Source organism: Salmo salar, chromosome 27 (assembly GCF_965601325.2).
Source record: "Salmo salar chromosome 27, fSalSal1, whole genome shotgun sequence".
Classification (NCBI taxonomy): domain Eukaryota; kingdom Metazoa; phylum Chordata; class Actinopteri; order Salmoniformes; family Salmonidae; genus Salmo; species Salmo salar.
The window spans coordinates 25,989,415-26,010,364 of record NC_138317.1 but is presented as its reverse complement, the minus strand read 5'-3'; the positions used below and the strand labels follow the sequence as shown (position 1 = coordinate 26,010,364).

Sequence of the window (20,950 nt, the reverse complement as noted above, 5' to 3'; positions counted from 1 at the left end):
ATCCAATGGTAGAGCGTGGCGCGAAATACAAATACCTCAAAAATGCTATAACTTCAATTTCTCAAACATATGACTTTTACACCATTTTAAAGACAAGACTCTCGTTAATCTAACCACATTGTCAGATTTCAAAAAGGCTTTACAGCGAAAGCAAAACATTATATTATGTCAGGAGAGTACCCTGCCAAAAATAATCAGCCATTTTCAAAGCAAGCATATATGTCACAAAAACCCAAACCACAGCTAAATGCAGCACTAACCTTTGATGATCTTCATCAGATGACACTCCTAGGACATGATGTTATACAATACATGCATGTTTTGTTCAATCAAGTTCATATTTATATCAAAAACCACCTTTTCACATTAGCATGTGATGTTCAGAACTAGCATACCCACCGCAAACTTACGGTGAATTTACTAAATTACTCATGATAAACGTTCACAAAATACATAACAATTATTTTAAGAATTATAGATACAGAACTCCTTTATGCAATCGCGGTGTCAGATTTTAAAATAGCTTTTCGGCGAAAGCACATTTTGCAATATTCTGAGTACATAGCCCGGCCATCACGGCTAGTTATTTTGACACCCACCAAGTTTGGGACAACCTAAACTCAGAATTACTATTAGAAAAATTGGATTACTTTTGCTGTTCTTCGTCAGAATGCACTCCCAGAACTTCTACTTCAATAACAAATGCTGTTTTGGTTCCAAATAATCCATAGTTATATTCAAATAGCTCCATTTTGTTTCTTGCGTTCAGGTCACTATCCGAAGGGTGACGCGCGAGCGCATTTCGTGACAAAACGCGCCTCTCAGTCTCACTGTTCCCAGGCTGACCACTAACAAAGTCTCCTGCTGTTCTTCGCCCAGAGACAGCAGACACCCCATTCCACTTTCTGGCGCCTTCTGAGAGCCAATGGAAGCCTTAGAAAATGTCACGTTACAGCACAGATGATGTATTTTCGATAGAGATGCAACAGAAGGACAACAAATTGTCAGACAGGGCACTTCCTGTATGGAATCTTCTCAGGTTTTGGCCTGCCATATGAGTTCTGTTATACTCACAGACACCATTCAAACAGTTTTAGAAACGTTAGAGTGTTTTCTATCCAAATCTACTAATTATATGCATATTCTAGTTTCTGGGCAGGAGTAGTAACCAGATTAATTCGGGAAGTTTTTTTATCCGGCCGTGAAAATACTGCCCCCTATCCCAAACAGGTTAAGAAAATTACTGTAAAAACTGTTAAATCCATGTGGATTGATTAGGAATTAAACATTTGTATGGTTGAGAGGGAAGAGGTAAAAGGAATGGAAAATAAGTCTGGCTGCACAACCGATTGGCAAACGTACTGCAAATTGAGAAATCATGTGACTAAACTGAATAAAAAGAAGAAGAAACTACACTATTAAACAAAGATAAATGACATAAAGAATTACAGTAAAAAGCTTTGGATCACCTTAAATGAAATGTTGGGCAAAAAGGCAAACTCAGCTCCATCATTCATTGAATGAGATGGCTCATTCATTACAAAACACACTGATATTGCCAACTACTTTAATGATTTTTTTTCAGTGGCAAGATTAGCAAATTTAGGCATGACATGCCAGCAACAACACATCCAAGTATATGTGACCAAATTATGAAAGACAAGAATTGTAATTTTGAATTCCGTAAAATGAATGTGGAAGGGGTCAAATAATTATTGTTGTCTATCAACAATGACAAGCCACCGGGGTCTGACAACTTCGATGGAAAATTACTGAGGATAATATGGGATGATATTGCCACTCCTATTTGCCATATCTTCTTAGGTAGCGGAATTACTTTTGCCCTCGGGCCTGGAGGGAAGAAAAAGTCATTCTGCTACCTAAGAATAGTAAAGCCCCCTTTACTGGCTCAAATAGTAGACCAATCAGCCTGTTAGTAAAGTTTTGGAAAAAATGGTGTTTGACCAGATACAATGCTATTTTACAGTAAACAAATTGACAACACTTTCAGTACGCTTATAGGGAAGGACATTCAACAAGCACAGCACTTACACAAATTACTGATGTTTGGCTGAGAGAAATTGATGGGGCTGTTTTGTTAGACTTCAGTGCGGCTTTTGACATTATCGATCATAGTCTGCTGCTGGAAAAATGAATGTGTTAAGGCTTTACACCCCCTGCTATATTGTGGATAAAGAGTTAACTGTCTAACAGAACACAGTGTTCTTTAATGGAAGCCTCTCCAACATAATCCAGGTAAAATCAGGAATTCCCCAAGGCAGCTGTCTAGGCCCCTTACTTTTTAAAATCTTTACAAACGACATGCCTCTGGCTTTGAATAAAAGTGGTCTATGTATGCAGATGACTCAAGACTATACTCGTCAGCTACCACAGCAACTGAAATGACTGCAACACTTAACAAAGAGCAGCAGTTAGTTTCAGAAGGGGTGGCAAGGAATAAGTTAGTCCTCATTCACTAAACCCTAAACCTCAACTAAACCTCTTGTAATAAATAATGTGGAAATTGAGCAAGTTGAGGTGACTAAACTGCTTGGAGTAACCCTGGATTGTAAACAGTCGTGGTCAAAACATATTGATACAACAGTAGCTGAGATGGGGACCAGTCTGTCTATAATAAAGTGCTGCTCTACCTTCTTAATAAATCTTCTTCAGGATCAGTGGGTCCCCTGCGGGACGGTTGAGCTAATGTAGGCGAAGGCGATTAGCATGAGGTTGTAAGTAACAAGAACATTTCCCAGAACATAGACATCTCTGATATTGGCAGAAAGGTTAAATTCTTGTTAATCTAACTACACTGACCAATTTACAGTAGCTATTACAGTGAAAGAATACCATGCTATTGTTTGAAGAGAGTGCACAGTTTTGAACATGAAAAGTTATTAACAAATGAGGCACATTTGATACAATCTTGATAAAAAAAAATTAGAAATGCAATGGTTCATTGGAGCAGTCTAAAACGTTGCACACACACTGCTGCCATCTAATGGCCATAATCTAAATTGCACCTGAGCTGGAATAATACATTATTGCCTTTGTCTTGTATTTCAAAGATGATGGTACAAAAAAATGGTTGGGTTTTTCTTTGTATTATCTTTTATCAGATCTAATGTGTTATATTCTCCTACATTCCTTTCACATTTCCACAAACTTCAAAGTGTTTGCTTCCAAATGGTACCAAGAATATACATATCCTTGCTTCAAGCTCTGAGCTAGAGGCAGTTAGATTTGTCATTTTAGGCGAAAATTTAAAAAAAGGGGCGGATCCTTAAGATGTTTTTTAAAAGCATTATAAACAAGACAGGCTCTAGTTTTGTCGCACCTGGACTACTGTTCAGTCGTGTGGTCAGCCAATTGCAATTTTCAGGTGCCACAAAGTCCCTCTTTGTGGCTCAGAACAGGGCAACATGGCTGACCCTTGGAGGTACACAAAGAACAAACATGAATAATATGCATGTCAATCTCTCCTGGCTCAAAGTATAGGAGACATTGACTTCATCACTACTTGTATTTGTGAGAGGTATTGACATGTTGAAAGCACAAGGTGTCTGTTTAAACGACTAGCACACAGCTCAGACACCCATGCATACCCCACAAGACATGCCACCAGAGGTTTCTTCACAGTCCCCAAGTCCAGAACAGACTATGGGAGGCACACAGTACTACATAGAGCCATGACTACATGGAACACTATTCCACATCAGGTAACTGATGCAAGCAGTAGAATCAGATTTAAAAAACATAAAAATACACCTTATGGAATAGCAGGGACTGTGAAGAAACACAAACATAGGCACAGACACATGGATACACACACGATAACATATGCACTATACACACACGTACACATGGATTTTGTGTTGTAGATACAGTTGAAGTTGGAAGTTTACATACACTTAGGTTGGAGTCATTAAAACTCGTTTTTCAACCACTCCACAAATTTCTTGTTAACGAACTATAGTTTTGGCAAGTCGGTTTGGACATCTACTTTGTGCATGACACAAGTAATTTTTCCAACAATTGTTTACAGACAGATTATTTCACTTCTAATTCACTGTATCACAATTCCAGTGGGTCAGAAGTTTACATACACTAAGTTGACTGTGCCTTTAAACAGCTTGGAAAATTCCAGAAAACGATGTCATGGCTTTAGAAGCTTCTGGTAGGCTAATTGACATCATTTGAGTCAATTGGAGGTGTACCTGTGGATGTATTTCAAGGCCTAACTTCAAACTCAGTTCCTCTTTGTTTGACATCATGGGAAAATCAAAAGAAATCAGCCAAGACCTCATAAAATAATTGTAGACCTCCACAAGTCTGGTTCATCCTTGGGAGCAATTTCCAAACGCCTGAAGGTACCATGTTCATCTGCACCAACAATAGTACGCAAGTATAAACACCATGGGACCACGCAGCCGTCATACCGCTCAGGAAGAAGACGCGTTCTGTCTCCTAGAGATGAACGTACTTTGGTGCGAAAAGTGCAAATCAATCCCAGAACAACAGCAAACGACCTTGTGAAGATGCTGGAGGAAACATGTACAAAAGTATCTATATCCACAGTAAAACGAGTCCTATATCGACATAACCTGAAAGGCCGCTCAGCAAGGAAGAAGCCACTGCTCCAAAACCGCCATAAAAAAGCCAGACTACGCTTTGCAACTGCACATGGGGACAAAGATCGTACTTTTTGGAGAAATGTCCTCTGGTCTGATTAAACAAAAATAGAACTGTTTGGCCATAATGACCATTGTTATGTTTGGAGGAAAAAGGGGGAGGCTTGCAAGCTGAAGAACACTATCCCAACCGTGAAGCACGGGGGTGGCAGCATCATGTTGTGGGGGTGCTTTGCTGCAGGAGGGACTGGTGCACTTCACAAAATAGATGGAATCATGAGGAAGAAAAATTATGTGGATATATTGAAGCAACATCTCAAGACATCAGTCAGGAAGTTAAAGCTTGGTCGCAAATGGGTCTTCCAAATGGACAATGACCCCAAGCATACTTCCAAAGTTGTGGAAAAATGGCTTAAGGACAACAAAGTCAAGGTATTGGAGTGGCCATCACAAAGCCCTGACCTCAATCCTATAGAAGATTTGTGGGCAGAACTGAAAAAGCGTGTGCAAGCAAGGAGGCCTACAAACCTGACTCAGTTACACCAGCTCTGTCAGGAGGAATGGGCCAAAATTCACCCAACTTATTGTGGGAAGCTTGTGGAAGGCCACCCGAAACGTTTGACCCAAGTTAAACAATTTAAAGGCAATGCTATCAAATACTAATTGAGTGTATGTAAACTTCTGACCCACTGGGAATGTGATAAAATAAATAAAAGCTGAACTAAATCATTTTCTCTACTATTATTCTGACATTCCAAATTCTTAAAATAAAGTGGTGATCCTAACTGACCTAAGACAGGGAATTTTTACTAGGATTACATTTCAGGAATTATGAAAAACTGAGTTTAAATGTATTTGGCTAAGGTGTATGTAAACTTCCGACTTCAACTGTATGTGGTAGTGGAGTATGGGCCTGAGGGCACACAGTGTGTTGTGAATTTTGTAATGAATGTATTGTAATGTTTTAAAATTGTATAACTGCCTTAATTTTGCCGCACCCCAGGAAGAGTAGCAGCTGCCTTGGCAGCAGCTAATGGGGATCCATCATAAATACAAAAATACAAAATCTGTTCCTCTTCATCAGACAGCAGTTTGTTGTTTTCACCAGAGGCTCCGCTGTGTTTACATCCTGAATAGAATCAGGCCATTGGCTGCCTTCATCACGAAGGGTATGTACGGGAGTTCTGATTGGTTCCAAGTTTAGCAGTTCGGCAAATTTGCCTAAGCAGACAGAATGTTAATATACTTTTTATGAGAAAATGTGCAAGAATTGATGGTGCCAACAAATGTTATAGTCATCATAAGAATGTTTTACTGTCATATACAAAAAATCTGCTCCTCCCTCGCTGGGGATTGATCAACTTCACGTTTTTCGGCTTTGGCCCACCACCTACAGTATGACTGACATCAGAGAAAAACTGCTGAAGTGCAACCAAATTTGGAAATTGCACCTGGTGTATTCTACTATTGTAACTCTCAACAGTAAACTGAGACCCTGACTGAGTTTTATTGATCCGCAGGCCTATCCCTGATGTAGAAGGATTAGATATGGAATTACAATAACTAAAACTGTTTACCCACTTGGATAAATTAATACAGTGATTATATCTATAGTCTACCTCATTAACCTTTGAAGACTTCTATTTAATCCTATGACACATGCCCTTACTCATGGAAGGCCTTAGCTCTCAGATATCAGCTTCATTAATCTCTCCATCTACTCATGTCCTCATAGTGTCTGAAATGATAGATGGGTTAGAGATCTGATGCTCTGCCTCTGTCAGACTGACACTCGTCAACAAAGTGTTTCCAAACCCTGTCATGGGACCCCCAGACGTGGCACATATTTGTTCTATTCCAGAACTTGCACACCTGACTCATTGGATCAAGGGCTTCAAACAACGTTCAAGAAACATTCACACTACCTGAACTCATCTGAGCTGGCGAGCGGCTTCAGCTGATTGGTAGTGAATGACAGGTGGGGGAGTTTGATAGGACTACAAGTCTAGGATGGAGTTTTTGATTGGCCGGCCAAGCCTGGGTGTTTGGATAAACCCCATGGAGCACAGAGGCTGTGTGTGTGTGTGTGTGTGTGTGTGTGTGTGTGTGTGTGTGTGGGTGCGTGTGTGTGTGTGTGTGTGTGTGTGTGTGTGTGTGTGTGTGTGTGTGTGTGTGTGTGTGTTTGTGTGTGTGTAATTAAAACTTGTGTTGTGAGGTTAGGCTCCTTCCTGTCTCTGGCTGGATAGAACCTTAATTAATGAATACTGTTAATTAGAGAGTGAGAGAAGGGAAGGGAGACCAAGAGAGATGAAGGGAGGGCCAGTGAGAGAGAGAGAGGAAGGAAGGAAGGAAGGAAGGAAGGAAGGAAGGAAGGAAGGAAGGAAGGAAGGAAGGAAGGAAGGAAGGAAGGAAGGAAGGAAGGAAGGAAGGAAGGAAGGAAAGGAGAGAGAGACAGTGTTAAAGGAAAAGGAGAGGGAGACAGGGGTCAAGATGACACAGAAGTAGTACCATAGCCAGAAATGTGTTGGTGGTCACGCAGAAATTTGTGTGGGCCAAAAAATGAATGCAAAAAAATCACATTTTTGGGTGAAACAGCTAATTTCCTACAATTCTACAAATTTTACCATAAAGCTATTTAAAACTGAAATATATGTGTGTTTATTGTGATAAAGGCACTGGATTATGGGCTGTCTTGTTTGCTAAAGGAACAAATGAAGTAGGCAGTGGCATGGTGCATATAGCCATAGAAGCACAGTGACATATGCAGTCATATTAATTGATTATTGGGGGTGCGGCTTTCAGTTAGTTATTTTTGCCACCCATCCCATGAGAGTGAATGTCATTCCAGTGCACTGCTTGCTATGAATTCTATCTGATAGTATTTGCATGTTTAGGTAAAAAGACAAATCATGTCCTGTTTGGAACACTGACAAGTAAAGAGTATGAAAAAAACAATCTGATTGGGTGGGCCTGGCTCCCCAGTGAGTGCACATAGGGCATTGAAAGTTGTAAAAGATCTATGGGTGTTATTGTGTCTTTGTGAGAGTGTGTGTGTGTGTGTGTGTGTGTCCCAGTTTTTCCAGGAATGTAGATGTTGTTCCTTGTATGCAACCCCAAACTTCTCTTTCCCTTTCTCTCTCTCTCTCTTTTCTCCCCTTCATATAACCTCTGTGTTGCTCTCTCTCTCTCTTCTCCCCTTCAGAGCCTCTGTGTTGCTCTCTCTCTATCTCTCTCTACTCCCTCTACCCCCACCCCCTCTGTCAAGTAGCTCTCTCTCCCTCTGTGCTATAATCAGAGCCATATGTTGGAAAGGAAGGCTGGCTGACGATCAATGTTAGGGAAGCTACTCTAAAATCATAGTTTACCAAACTACCAATTACTTCACACTAGAAGAAGTTAAACTACACTAAAGCAACCCTTAAGAATAGTAATTTGTTTAAGTAGTTCACTACATCCAAGCTACTTGGGAAAAAATATAATATCTAAATCTGAAATGTCATAGACTACAAATTCCAAGAACAGATCACTCTGGGGTCAGGTGTTAACATAATGTGAAATGTATCTTAGCAGCCCAGCTAGCACATAACGTTCTGAGAACCATATGTTTCTTAGTGGGAATGTCAGTAGTACAGCATAACGTTTCCTTATGGTTCTATTTAAAGTAATGTTCTCAAATTGTTCAGAGAACGTTAACCTGAAACGACGTTCTTCTGTGGGAATGTCAAACGTTCAGAAACAACATTCTGTGGGAATTTCAGTAGTTCAACATAACGTTTTCTGCAGGTTACCTTAGTCATGTTCTCAGAACATTAAGAAAACTTTTCATAAAAACCACAAGAAAAACATTAGTAACGTTCAAAGAATGTCCTAAGAATGTTATTTAAAAACACATACATTCTGTTCTCAGCATCTACAAAACGCTCTTCTTCTTCGGTGGGGTTTAACGGTGGTTGGCATGCAATATTAATGGTGCACAACTCCAGTCCAGTTGGTGGCGGTAATGCACCATTAATATTGGATGCCAACCACCGTTTAATCCCACCGAAGAAGAGCGTTTTGTAGATGCTGAGAACCGAATGTATGTGTTTTTAAATAACATTCTTAGGACATTCTTTGAATACAAAAATGGGAAAAGGGAAAGAATTATTATTACATTATTATTATTTTTTTACATTTTAGTCATTTAGCAGACGCTCTTATCCAGAGCGACTTACAGTAGTGAATGCATACATTTCATACAATTTCATACATTTTTTTTTTTTTTTTTCTGTGCTGGCCCCCCGTGGGAATCGAACCCACAACCCTGGTGTTGCAAACACCATGCTCTACCAACTGAGCTACAGGGAATTATCCTGCCAACTTAACCTTACACTCATTAAAACCCACCATCCCATTCCACTATTTTGACCCTATCTGAACCTACACCAGGCCGATGGCCGAGGAGGACTGTACACTACCACTCAATACACCCCGTAACTCTGCTGCAATAAAATCTCGTAATCCCAAGTACTTCTCTGCCCCTGCCACCACAACACTATTTTCGGTGAGTTCCATTCCTGCAGTACAGTTGATAACCATGACAATGAATGCTACAAAGCTAACATTACTGAAGCACATTTCATTTGTAGGCCTATCACTCTGTACTGACAAAAGTCTCCTACTCACTAGGAGCCTCTTAGGATCCCTCACACTTGACCCATCTTCTTCTACTTTCTTCACTGCCTCAGCATACGACACCTTTTGTACAACTCTGACCCTGGCAACCTCAACCTGCCTCTCGCACCGGACACTTCTGATCCCCAGCAACATGGGCACCCCTACAGTTAACACATACCGCTTCTTTCACCAATAATACACATTCCTTTGTCCCATGCCCTCCTGCACACTTCTCAAATCTAGGAATTGTCCTCCTACACACTGCTGCAGCATGACCGTGAGCGTGGCACCTGAAAACACATAATGGGTTTGGCACAAAAGCTCATACAGGATAACTGATATTTCATAACATTACTTTGTCGGGTAACGACTCAACATCAAAACTCAAAAGCACAGACAGTGATTCTACTGTTTCACCACGCTCGCCACCGGGTTTGTGTCGCACCAAATGGCGGGCGTCACAGACACCTGGAATCTTCAACTTCAGTGTATCCACCTGCACCATTACCACTACCCCAGTAATCACTCCTTTCAAGAGCAAAGCAAGTAACAGGTCTTGTCCTCTTCCACGTGATGCGGAGCGCCTGCTCCCTCTGGGTGGAAGAAACACCAACAAAAAAAACACCACAAAACCACTTCGGGTTATCTTCACGGATTCAACAGTACCCAACTCCTTTTTTCACCCAACCTGACACTACTTATGGGTCAGCCAAAAGGCAGGGGTCCACTTTCTCCAAAGATTTCATTCCTACTGGACCAGATTCATCTTTATCATGACCATCGAGATCTTCACCACACTTGCCACTTCAGATAATTCATCCTCATTCTCTTCCATTACAGAGAAAGGGGATACCTAGTCAGTTGCACAACTGATTGCAATCAACCGAAATATGTCTTCCGCATTTAACCCAACCCCTCTGAATCAGCTCGGTCTGGAGTATAGCTCATTCTGTTTGTACTTGACACCAATCTTCCTCGACACACTGTCTCCCTCGTTGCTTCATCGGATTCAAACTTATCATCTGCTTCCTTCACTCTTCTTATGCATTTCTTCTTTTTCTGTGGGGTAACTCTAATCATTGACCTGAAGCCTGGAAATATAGAGTGCATTCAGAAAGTCTTCAGACCCCTTTACTTTTTTACATTTTGTTACATTACAGCCTTATTCTAAAATGGATTAAATAATGTTCCCCCCTAATTTTTTTACCTTTATTTAACTAGGCAAGTCAGTTAAGAACAAATTCTTATTTTCAATGACGGCCTAGGAACAGTGGGTTAACGGCCTTGTTCAGGGTTAGAACGACAGATTTTTACCTTGTCAGCTCGGGGATTCAATCTTGCAACCTTCCAGCTACTGGCCCAACCTCTCCCTCAATGTGAGCAAGACAAGGAGCTGATCGTGGACTACAGGAAAAGGCATGGGGCTGTAGCGGAGTGGGTCGAGAGTTTCAAGTTCCTTGGTGTCCACATCACCAACGAACTATCATGGTCCAAACATGCCAAGACAGTCGTGAAGAGGGCATGACAAAACCTTTTCCCCCTCAGGAGACTGAACATATTTTGCATGGTTCCCCAGATCCTCAAAAGGTTCTACAGCAGCACCATCGAGAGCATCCTGACCGGGTACATCACTGCCTGATATGGCAACTGCTCGGCATCTGACCGTTAGGCGCTAAAGAGGGTAGTGCGACCGGCCCAGTACATCACTGGGGCCAAGCTTCCTGCCATCCAGGACCTATACAATAGGTGGTGTCAGAGGAAAGCCCATAAAATTGTCAGAGACTCCAGTCACCCAAGTTATAAACTGTTTTCTCTGCTACCGCACTGCAAGCGGTACCAGAACGCCAAGTCTAGGACCAAGAGGCTCCTCAACAGCTTCTACCCCCAAGCCATAATACTGCTGAACAATTATGCATAGTCACTTCACTCCCACCTACATGCACAAATGACCTCAACTAACCCGTACCCCTGCACACTGACTCGGTACCGGTGCCCCCTGTGTATAGCCTTGTTATTGTTATTCTTATTGTGATACTTTTTATTATTACTTTTTATTTTAGTCTACTTGGTCAATATTTTCTTAACTCTTCTTGAACTGCACTGTTGGTTAAGGGCTTGTAAGTAAGAATTTCACGGTAAGGTCTACACTTGTTGTTTTCGGCGCATGTGACAAATAAAGTTTCATTTGATATGAAAGTGTATCAATTTTCAAAGCAGAATTACTTTCCCATTGTTCGTCAAATGCAGTGCATGATATACCATTTTGTAGCTCTGTGTCTCTGCTTTTATCCAATGTAAAAAACACAATTTCAAATGTTGCTACATAAGAGCGAATTAAGGCGGTCAGTCACATATACATAATGCCCTGACTGCTAATCTGCCTGCAAGGAGCTTCACCCATGAAACAGCCAAAAGGGCAGAATCCTGACTTATCAGCCTCTGAGGCTGCTACTGTATCTGATCAAGCACTGAGGCTGAAATTGAATCTGATCAGCCTGTCAGGAATGGAGCTCACCCACTTTGTACTTTTAAATATTATCCATAAAACATGAAGTGTCCCTTACAATTATACACATACTGTATCAGTTAAGCAAGCTAGATAACAAGATAGATTACAAGCTCGCTAGCTAACAAAACTACCTAGCTAGCTTACCCAACCACAAGACTAGTCAAGTTAGTTGTGTTGTTGTTTGAATGCGATTGGCTGTGGTCTTGGGGGTGGCACACAGCCTGGGAGACAGGGCTGCCTGTCAGCCATCGTTCATGGCTTAAATGCCCCACAAGGATTTAGATGCCCCAAGAGCTCTTAGCTCAAGGTGAGGGACATTTAGCTTGCTAACATTCTAACTTATAAACAGATAATGAGCTCCAAACACAAATTAAAGCACGATGTTAGCATGAAATGTAGCATCCCTTAGTGTAGCAATCAATAAAAACGTATGCGCTGCCGTCTCAGCCATACTGTCAATCTGTCATCAATACGTCCGCTCCTATTTATAGTTTATCTTGTGATCTCGACAAAACAACTTTTGTTATGTTGTGATAATTAGATATATAAGTTGTGATCTCGACATAACGTGGGAATAATTGTTTTATTCATATGTCCTCTCTGGACTTCCGTACGCTGACGTCGTGCCACAATATTTTTTTTTTATGTGTTTGCATGATTAAGCAAATTAATTAAATGTGTCCGATCTGTGCTTCAAGTTCAAAACAGTTAACCTAAGCTAGCAGTGTTATTAAAAGTCTTATTGAAACATGTTTTTTAAACGTTCCGTTTTACTGCTCAGGAAACTTATGGCTTCGTTCTCAGAACCAATGAGAAACCAAAAACAGACATTCCCCAAAACTTCCAAGGAACCAAATGTGCTAGATAGGAGGTCTGAAATAAAAATATTAAATAAATTGCCTTTTTCACTCATATTTTCTTATCTTTTTGCAAAACAAGTAGTGTGTGCTGTTAGCTGTTAGCTGTTAGCTGCACCACTACATGGCAAAAAGTACTTTTGAAAACACTACTGAGATTTTTATTTAGTTCAACCACCACCAAGCTACGGAAGAAAATATTTGAATGACTATTTGAACTACATGTAGTTCACTGCTCCCCAACACTGCTGACAATGGAAATGATTGTGTGTGTGTGTGTGTGTGTGTGTGTGTGGTTTTTAAGATACCATTCCATTCTCATTTGGCTTTTAATTTTTTTCACAAGGTCTTACTGTGTTTTTTTTTGTATACATCCCTCCATCTCTATCCCTCCATCTCTCCCTCTCCACCAAACAGAATGTGACTTCTATTAATCATTTCTCTGCCTCCCCCTGCTGGTTAATATTCACACATTTCTCTTTCCCTGTTTGGGACTGTGAAGTCACAATGTGTGTGTGTGTATGTGTGTGTAACCTTCTAGTCAAACATCACGGCTGTCCTGTTAATGGCTGTCCATCTCCCTCTTCCTCCTTTTCTCTCTCTCTCTGGCTCTCTCGCTCTCCCCACTCCCCCCCCCCCCTTTGTGCTTTCTCTTTCTCTCTCTCTTTAGAAGTGATGGGCAGTCAAGAGCAGCAGCTGAGAAAGAGAGTAGAGTTTATAGTGTGTGTTAGAGACGAGTGTGTAGTATGTGTGCATGAACTGCACTGACATACTGGCGACCCAAAGAACCGCAGCAGACAGACAGCCGGTCTGGATAAACTCTGACAGAATGGTAAATGACAGCACTGGGATGTTATGCTGTGTCAATGTTCTATCAACGTTACTTCTTGGTAACAGTAGAGGAACAGTTCACCCCAAAATGAAACTATCATACATCAAAGTTACTGATCTGTTACATTAAAGTATTTGTGGTCCAAACTATATGGATCGCTGAAGCGTTACAGATTGCTAGATAAAAATGTAAAAGGTAATTTTCGATTGAGCAGACATATGCCGCCTGTACCGTGAATGCAGTCTCCGCTAACGTGGGAACATTGCCTTTAAATTTCAGTCACGCTGTAACGCTAAACTTCTGCGATACGGATTAATTAGAGCCCGAAATCTGTTTACAAAACAATCCCAATCCTATATGAATGAGAATGATTGGCACCTAATCCCAATTTCTCCCTTTATCATTACGTTAATTCTCTGTTAGAATTTACTGTTCGGAGTGTGTTGATCTTATGTATCTCTCGCTCCTCAGGTCCCCAACCCTTCAGGATATAGGCCTGTGACTTCAGAGGAACACACATAAACACAGAGAAAGGGAGAGAGCTCCCTAACCTCTCCGAAGAGGATCACTGGGGCCCAACACTGACACTCTCACTTTGACATCATCATCGCTGTCGCCCTGGGTGGATGAGCCGCCTGTCTGGACGCCTTCGGTCGGGGGGAGGGGGGAGGGTGGGGTGCGACGGCAGGGCCGTAGTAAAGGAGCAGGGGTGTGAGGGGCCGCAGGTGGCGTTTGGGGGGGAAAGGGCTGTAGGGGTACAGGAGGAGGTCACAGTGGAACCCAGCGCTGAGGCTGGAGCTCAGGAGACCCTTGAACTTTTACCCTCCCCCTCACCCCCCTCCCTGTCTAACGGTCTTCACCTGCACAGGAGGCCTGTCCTTGGAACACGCAGACGGAGGCAGACAGAGACACACACACGCAACGACGCTCCAACACACACACCTAGACAGACCGTCATAGGCATGCAGACACACAAGGACATCCAAATGCAGACACCCGCAGAGACATGCATAGACGCTCACACACACACAAGTGCTCACAGACAAATGGATGCTCACACACACTTGGACTCTGCCGGTCCAGAGCAGCCCAGAACTGATTCATCACCAGAGACACACACCAGATCACCTCAGCGACAGGTCCTCCTGCCTCTCAATCATTCAGCCTGCACCAATCAGCAAGCTGCTTTCTCTCCCTGCAGCCCCGCTCCTCCACACTCTGCAAACAGAGATATGCCCCCAGCCATTAGCCCTGCCCCTAATATTAGTTCAACACCTCTAGATCTCTCTAAACCCTCAAGAGCTATTGGTCCAAATCCTCCAGGCCTTTCTCCTATTGGTCCAGCCTGTACAGACCTTTCTACTATTGGTCCAGCCCCTGTAGACCCCTCCCCTGTACCTGTCGAAGGTGAGAGAAAGTATGCACTTCGTAGCTCCGGTCGACCTCGCTTCCCCTGCCAGCTACGCAAGTCTTCCCGCATCCGCAGATGCACTGAGGATGGAGAGAGGAGGGGAGGGAGGGAGAGTGAGAGGGAGGGGGAGGAGATGGAAGAGGAAGAGGAGAAAGAGAGGGTGAGTGTACATGTGAAGGTAGAGCGCCCCACAGTGGAGGAGTGTCTACCTGCAGCCTCCAAGCCTGCAGCCTCCAAGCCTATAGCCTCCAAGCCTGCAGACTCCAAGCCTGCAGCCTCCAAGCCTGCAGCCTCACCTGTACCAGTACCTGTAGCACCACTCCCCTCAACACACCCCTCATCACACCCCTCCTCTCACTCCGCCCCCCGGCCATCACCCAAATCCCAATATAGAACTTCAACCAAACCCCAACCCAAATCTTCAACCAATGCCAAACCAAAATCCCAACCCAGACCATCGATGAAAGCCTCGCCCAAACCTTTGCCCAGATCAGCAACCAATCCCAGACCAGCAACCAATACCTTGCCTCGTCCATTGACCAATACCGTGCCCCGGCCGGCAGTGAAGAAGGAGGAGCCTGGTGAACTAGATCCCCCCACCAAACGAAAACGCCGGTTTGTTGGTGTAAGTTCAAGTTCTATGATATTATTAATCACATAGCAGTCAAAAGAAACCAAAACCCATCTTGTCATGTTGATTTGACATCACTTGACAACTAGATTTCACCCGGGAAATAATATTTGTTTGTTTGTGTTTGTTCCCCAGGTGAGGCGTATCGTGGTGAAGGTAGCTCGTATCCCAGTCAACCTCAGCCGACGCCAGAAGAGCTACAAGATTTCCTCCATGGAGACAGTTGAGAAGGGCGGGGCAGGTGGCGATGGTGGGTTGGAGGGAGCCGAGGGGGGGACAATGGTAGTCCGAGAGCCAACTGCGCTCCTCCGTATGAAGAACAACGGGAAGAGTGTGATGGTCATGTTCCCGCCTGGAGAACTTCCGGTGATCCTGAAACGTCGCCGTGGCCGACCTCCCAAACAGGTTGTACCTGGAACGCCGGATAAAACCACCGGTGGGAATGGCGAGTCCAAGAAACCTCGTCGGCGCCGGCGGGCCAAGCTCCCGTCTCCGCAACCGTCGTACGTGAACGACACCAATGACGTGAAGACGGAGTACGGAGACGTTCTGTCTAAACTGGCATTCCTCAACCGCCAACCGCCAGCCACTGGCCGCTGCTCCCCACCACGCTGCTGGACACCCAGCGAACCGGACAGCTTTCACACGCCGTCCGACAACCCTGGGATCTCCGCCCTGCTCCACCGACTCACAGGGTTCAGACGCAGGGGAGGTAGGGGGGGAGGTGTTGGAGGCAGGGGAGGAGGAGCAGGGGGAGGAGCAGGAGGAGCCGGGGGAGAGGGCTTCAAGAGCTCCTTCAGTGACTTTTTTGAGACGATCGGGAAGAAAAGGAAAGTGACCCCTGCTCTGTCAGAACCAGGGTTACTCAAGAAACGAGGGAAGGGTGGGGGAGGCAGGGGAGGAGGGGCTGCAGGGGGGGAGATGGGGGTTGGGGGTGAGGGGGGGAAGCCGGTTAAGAAACGACGCTCGCGCAAGAATGGGGTTCTAAAGGGGGAGGCAGGGGGGCAGCTGGAACAAGACTGGTTTAATGGGGGAGGTGTCTGGGGGGAGGAGGGGGGAGGCATGAGGGAGAGAGGGCCAGGAGGGTACCAGGTCTGTGGCTCCCCGAGGGGGGGCTTCCCGTCCTGTGAGGGGGGGAGAGGGAGTGCGTATGGCAGCCCTGGCGGCAGCAGAGGCGGTGGAGGTGGAGAGGAGACGCAGGGTTTGTTCGCCGGATATTTCCGCTCCTTGCTGGACTCTGAAAACTCCTCAGACCTCCTGGACATCTCCTCCCCTCGCCCTGACCCCAGGAAACCTCCTCCCACCCTGGACTACGACTCTTCCAGCCCTGCCCGCGGCCCAGGCCCTCGCTGGTCCCCAGCCTTCCCCAAACGCAGCCCCAAAGGAGAGCCAAGGGAGAACCCAACCCAACATCATCCCTCTTCCTCCTCCTCTTCCAGACCTCCTTACCGTTATAACCTGTCCCAGAACTCCCCCACCTCCTCCTCGTTCCCCAAGTCCACCGCTCCCTCCCTCCCTCCATCCCGCTCCCCCAGCTCCCCCCATCCCTCCTCCTACGGTCACTACCCGCCTGGCTATTCCTCCTCCTCTCCTGCAGGGGGCAGCGCAGCGCCACAAAGACCCACAGACTGCAGCTTCGCAGCCTATGGGGCAGCCGGGCTGAGTAAGGCCTCCACGGCCACCCCCATGGGCCAGGGTCAGATGGGATATTCCAGTTTTTCCAAGCGGGGCTATGGGGGCTATCTTGGGCAGGTTGGACCATCTTCTCCAGGAAGAGGGGGGTATATGGCCAAGAACAGCCCCTTCCCCTCCTCATCTTCCCCAGAGGGATACAGACACTACCCCTCCAACCAGTGTAACTACAGGTAAGTAGCTTCAGGTAGGTCTAAATTACCTGGAACCACAACATTTGGATTAGAAAACTCTACTACAATCCTACTCTAACCTCTTATAAGTGTGTACAGTGTTTGAGATACATTACGCTACATTGCAGTTGGACTGCTCAGAACCCTGATCTACAAAATCACCTTGGGTCCCAAATAAGTACTTATGTTTTCAAGGTTAGAGTTTCTGTGGTTTGCCTTGCTGAAACTGATCCTCTGCTGTGTGTGTGTGTGTGTTGCAGGCCGGGCTATGGTGGCTACCCAGGAGGCTACAGTGACCCAGGCCCCAGCGAGCCCAAAGACATCCTGGACATCTCCAACTACACCCCCCAGAAGGCCAAGCGACAACCCTTCCTCGAGAGTCAATCAGAGTCCTCCTCTGACTCCTCCCACCTAGGGGTCACCGGGTCAGGAGGTGGGGTCAGTGGCGGAGGCTCGGGGTCAGGCTCCGGAGGTGGAGCTTACAGGCAGGGGGGAGGGAGGGAGTCTCTTCCTATTGGTGGAGAGGGAGGTCAAGGCCAGTCCAGCCTATCAAGTCTGGAGAAGCTGATGATGGACTGGCATGAGAGCGCCTCAGGCCCCTCCTACAACTGGAGCCAGAACGTTCTCTTCCAGGGGCAGGGGAAGCCCAGCCGGGGGCGCAGGAAACGGAATGCTGCCGAACCCCAAACGGAGAAGGAGGGGGGTGGCGGACCAGGAGCAGGACCAGGGACCACCCCAGACTCTCCCACCAGCCCCTCAGGCCAGACCCAGCCCTCCACCCCAACCCAGGGTTCTGGTGGAAAACGCAGTGGAATGGGGGGACGGCAGGCCAGGGGGGTAAGAGGAGGCAGAGGAGGGGGGCTGTCCCCGTCCCCTGGTGAGCGCCCCCCAGGGGGGAAGAAGGGTAAGGCTGCTGGGGGTGGGGTTGGAGGTGGAGGGAGTGCTGCTCAGGGGGGGTTGTTCCAGGAAGGCCTTGACTACTACAGTGGAGACAGCAGCAGCCTCTCCCCCCTCCCTAACCCCACCTCACATCTCGGCTACCCCACCGAGCCCTGTGAGTACCCCTCCCCGTGCCCTTACTCCGCCCACCCCTCCACCCCGTCCTCAGAGGAGCACTACCCAGCCCTCTTCCCAGGTGAGGCCTCCTCCTCCTCTCTCTCCCCTGGAATGACTTCCACATCCTCCTCCTATCCTCCCAAACTATCCCCCGCTCCCCAGCCCTACCACCCCCCTCTCACCCCTGCTCCCCCCCCCGCCTCCTTCTCTCCCTCCTGCTCACCATCGCCACGGTTACTGCCACACTGTGGAACAGCGCAGAGCCCCCCCCATCGTAACCTGGCAACCGTTTCCAAGGACCACTTCCCCTCCCAGTATGATTCTCCCAGCTACTGTAGCTCCCCCTATTGGTACGGAGGGGCATCGCTCAGCAGCAGCCCCCACGCTAACACACACACCCCGACACACACACATGCTAATGCACACAACAACACACATGTACACGCTAATGTTAACCCTCACACTAGCCCTAACAACAACCCTAACACTCACACTACCGCACACACCAACACACACACACACCCTAACAGCAACCCTCATGCAAACATGAGTCCACACACACCTAAGACAAGCTTGAGCCCACACACACACCCTAACCCCAACACCAACCCGCACACACACACCAACCCCCACATCAATACACACCCGCACATCAACACACACCTTCATTCAAACCAGAACCAACATCCTCATCCACACTCCCAACCTAACCTCTCCCCACACACTCACCCCCACCCTAACCTCTCCCCACACACTCACCCCCACCCTAACCTCTCCCCACACACTCACCCCCACCCTAACCTCTCCCCACACACTCACCCCCACCCTAACCTCTCACCTCACTCCCACACTCACCCCCTGCTTTATGAGGAGCGCCCTCCTCACAGCGCCATGCCCACGCAACCTCACAAACGGGACCTGCCTCCCCACCTCAACTCAGGGCTGCGACCAGCCCCCCTGCAGCTCTCCCCGTACACCTCCCCCACCCACAAGCCTCCCCTGGCGTCCTCGCCGCATTCTGAGGACCTGGGTTACCCTCCGTACCCCGGGATGCACCCACGCTACCACCCACAGCCCCCGCCTCGAGGAGGAGGAGGGGTGCTCTGTCAGCTACTAGACCCCCCCAGCGATGACAGCTTCAGTGTCACCAGCTTGTAGCTGCAGGTAATACACAAGAGGACCTACTCTCTCTCTCTCTCTACTAAAGGGTTAGACACAAGAGGACCTACTCTCTCTCTACTAAAGGGTTAGACACAACAGGACCTACTCTCTCTCTACTAAAGGGTTAGACACAAGAGGACTTACTCTCTCTCTACTAAAGGTTTAGACACAACAGGACCTACTCTCTCTCTACTAAAAGGTTAGACACAGGAGGACTTACTCTCTCTCTCTACTAAAGGGTTAGACACAAGAGGACCTACTCTCTCTCTCTACTAAAGGGTTAGACAGACGAGGACCTACTCTCTCTCTCTCTCTACTAAAGGGTTAGACTCAAGAGGGTCTACTCTCTCTCTACTAAAGGGTTAGACACAAGAGGACCTACTCTCTCTCTCTACTAAAGGGTTAGACACAAGAGGACCTACTCTCTCTCTCTCTACTAAAGGGTTAGACACAAGAGGACCTACTCTCTCTCTACTAAAGGGTTAGACACAAGAGGACCTACTCTCTCTCTACTAAAGAGTTAGACACAAGAGGACCTATTCTCTCTCGACTAAAGGGTTAGACACAAGAGGACCTACTCTCTCTCTCTCTCTACTAAAGAGTAAGACACAAGAGGACCTACTCTCTCTCTCTCTCCTTACTAAAGGATTAGACACAAGGACCTACTCTCTCTACTAAAGGGATAGACACAAGAGGACCTACTCTCTCTCTACTAAAGGGTTAGACAGAAGAGGACCTACTCTCTCTCTACTAAAGGGTTAGACACAAGAGGACTTACTCTCTCTTTCTCTACTAAAGAGTAAGACACAAGAGGACCTACTCTCTCTCTCTCTCCTTACTAAAGGATTAGACACAAGGACCTACTCTCTCTACTAAAGGGATAGACACAAGAGGACCTACTCTCTCTCTCTCTACTAAAGGGTTAGACACAAGAGGACCTACTCTCTATACTAAAGGGTTAGACACAAGAGGACCTACTCTCTCTCTACTAAATGGATAGACACAAGAGGACCTACTCTCTCTCTACTAAAGGGTGAGACACAAGAGGACCTACTCTCTCTCTACTAAAGGGTTAGACACAAGAGGACCTACTCTCTCTCTACTAAAGATTGAGACACAAGAGGACCTACTCTCTCTCTACTAAAGGGATAGACACAAGAGGACCTACTCTCTCTCTCTGCTAAAGGGTTAGACACAAGAGGACCTACTCTCTCTCTACTAAAGGGTTAGACACAAGAGGACCTCCTCTCTCTCTCTACTAAAGGGTGAGACACAAGAGGACCTACTCTCTCTCTACTAAAGGGTTAGACACAAGAGGACCTACTCTCTCTCTACTAA

The 20,950-nt window shown here is 46.1% G+C and overlaps 2 protein-coding genes across 2 annotated transcripts in view; both read left to right on the top strand.

Moving 5' to 3' along the window:
• ahdc1 (AT hook, DNA binding motif, containing 1) overlaps nucleotides 1-16,558 on the top strand; it is a 33,297-nt gene extending 16,739 nt beyond the window's left edge. The window contains exons 2-4 of the mRNA XM_082970139.1: nucleotides 13,960-15,524; nucleotides 15,666-16,464; nucleotides 16,521-16,558. Coding sequence (XP_082826265.1) covers nucleotides 14,115-15,524; nucleotides 15,666-16,464; nucleotides 16,521-16,558 — 2,247 coding nt within the window. The 5' untranslated portion in view covers nucleotides 13,960-14,114. The remainder of the gene's footprint in view (nucleotides 1-13,959; nucleotides 15,525-15,665; nucleotides 16,465-16,520) is intronic.
• LOC123724005 (uncharacterized) overlaps nucleotides 16,539-20,950 on the top strand; it is a 29,691-nt gene continuing 25,279 nt past the window's right edge. The window contains exons 1-2 of the mRNA XM_045709450.2: nucleotides 16,539-17,395; nucleotides 17,656-19,615. Coding sequence (XP_045565406.2) covers nucleotides 16,593-17,395; nucleotides 17,656-19,609 — 2,757 coding nt within the window. The 5' untranslated portion in view covers nucleotides 16,539-16,592 and the 3' untranslated portion in view covers nucleotides 19,610-19,615. The remainder of the gene's footprint in view (nucleotides 17,396-17,655; nucleotides 19,616-20,950) is intronic.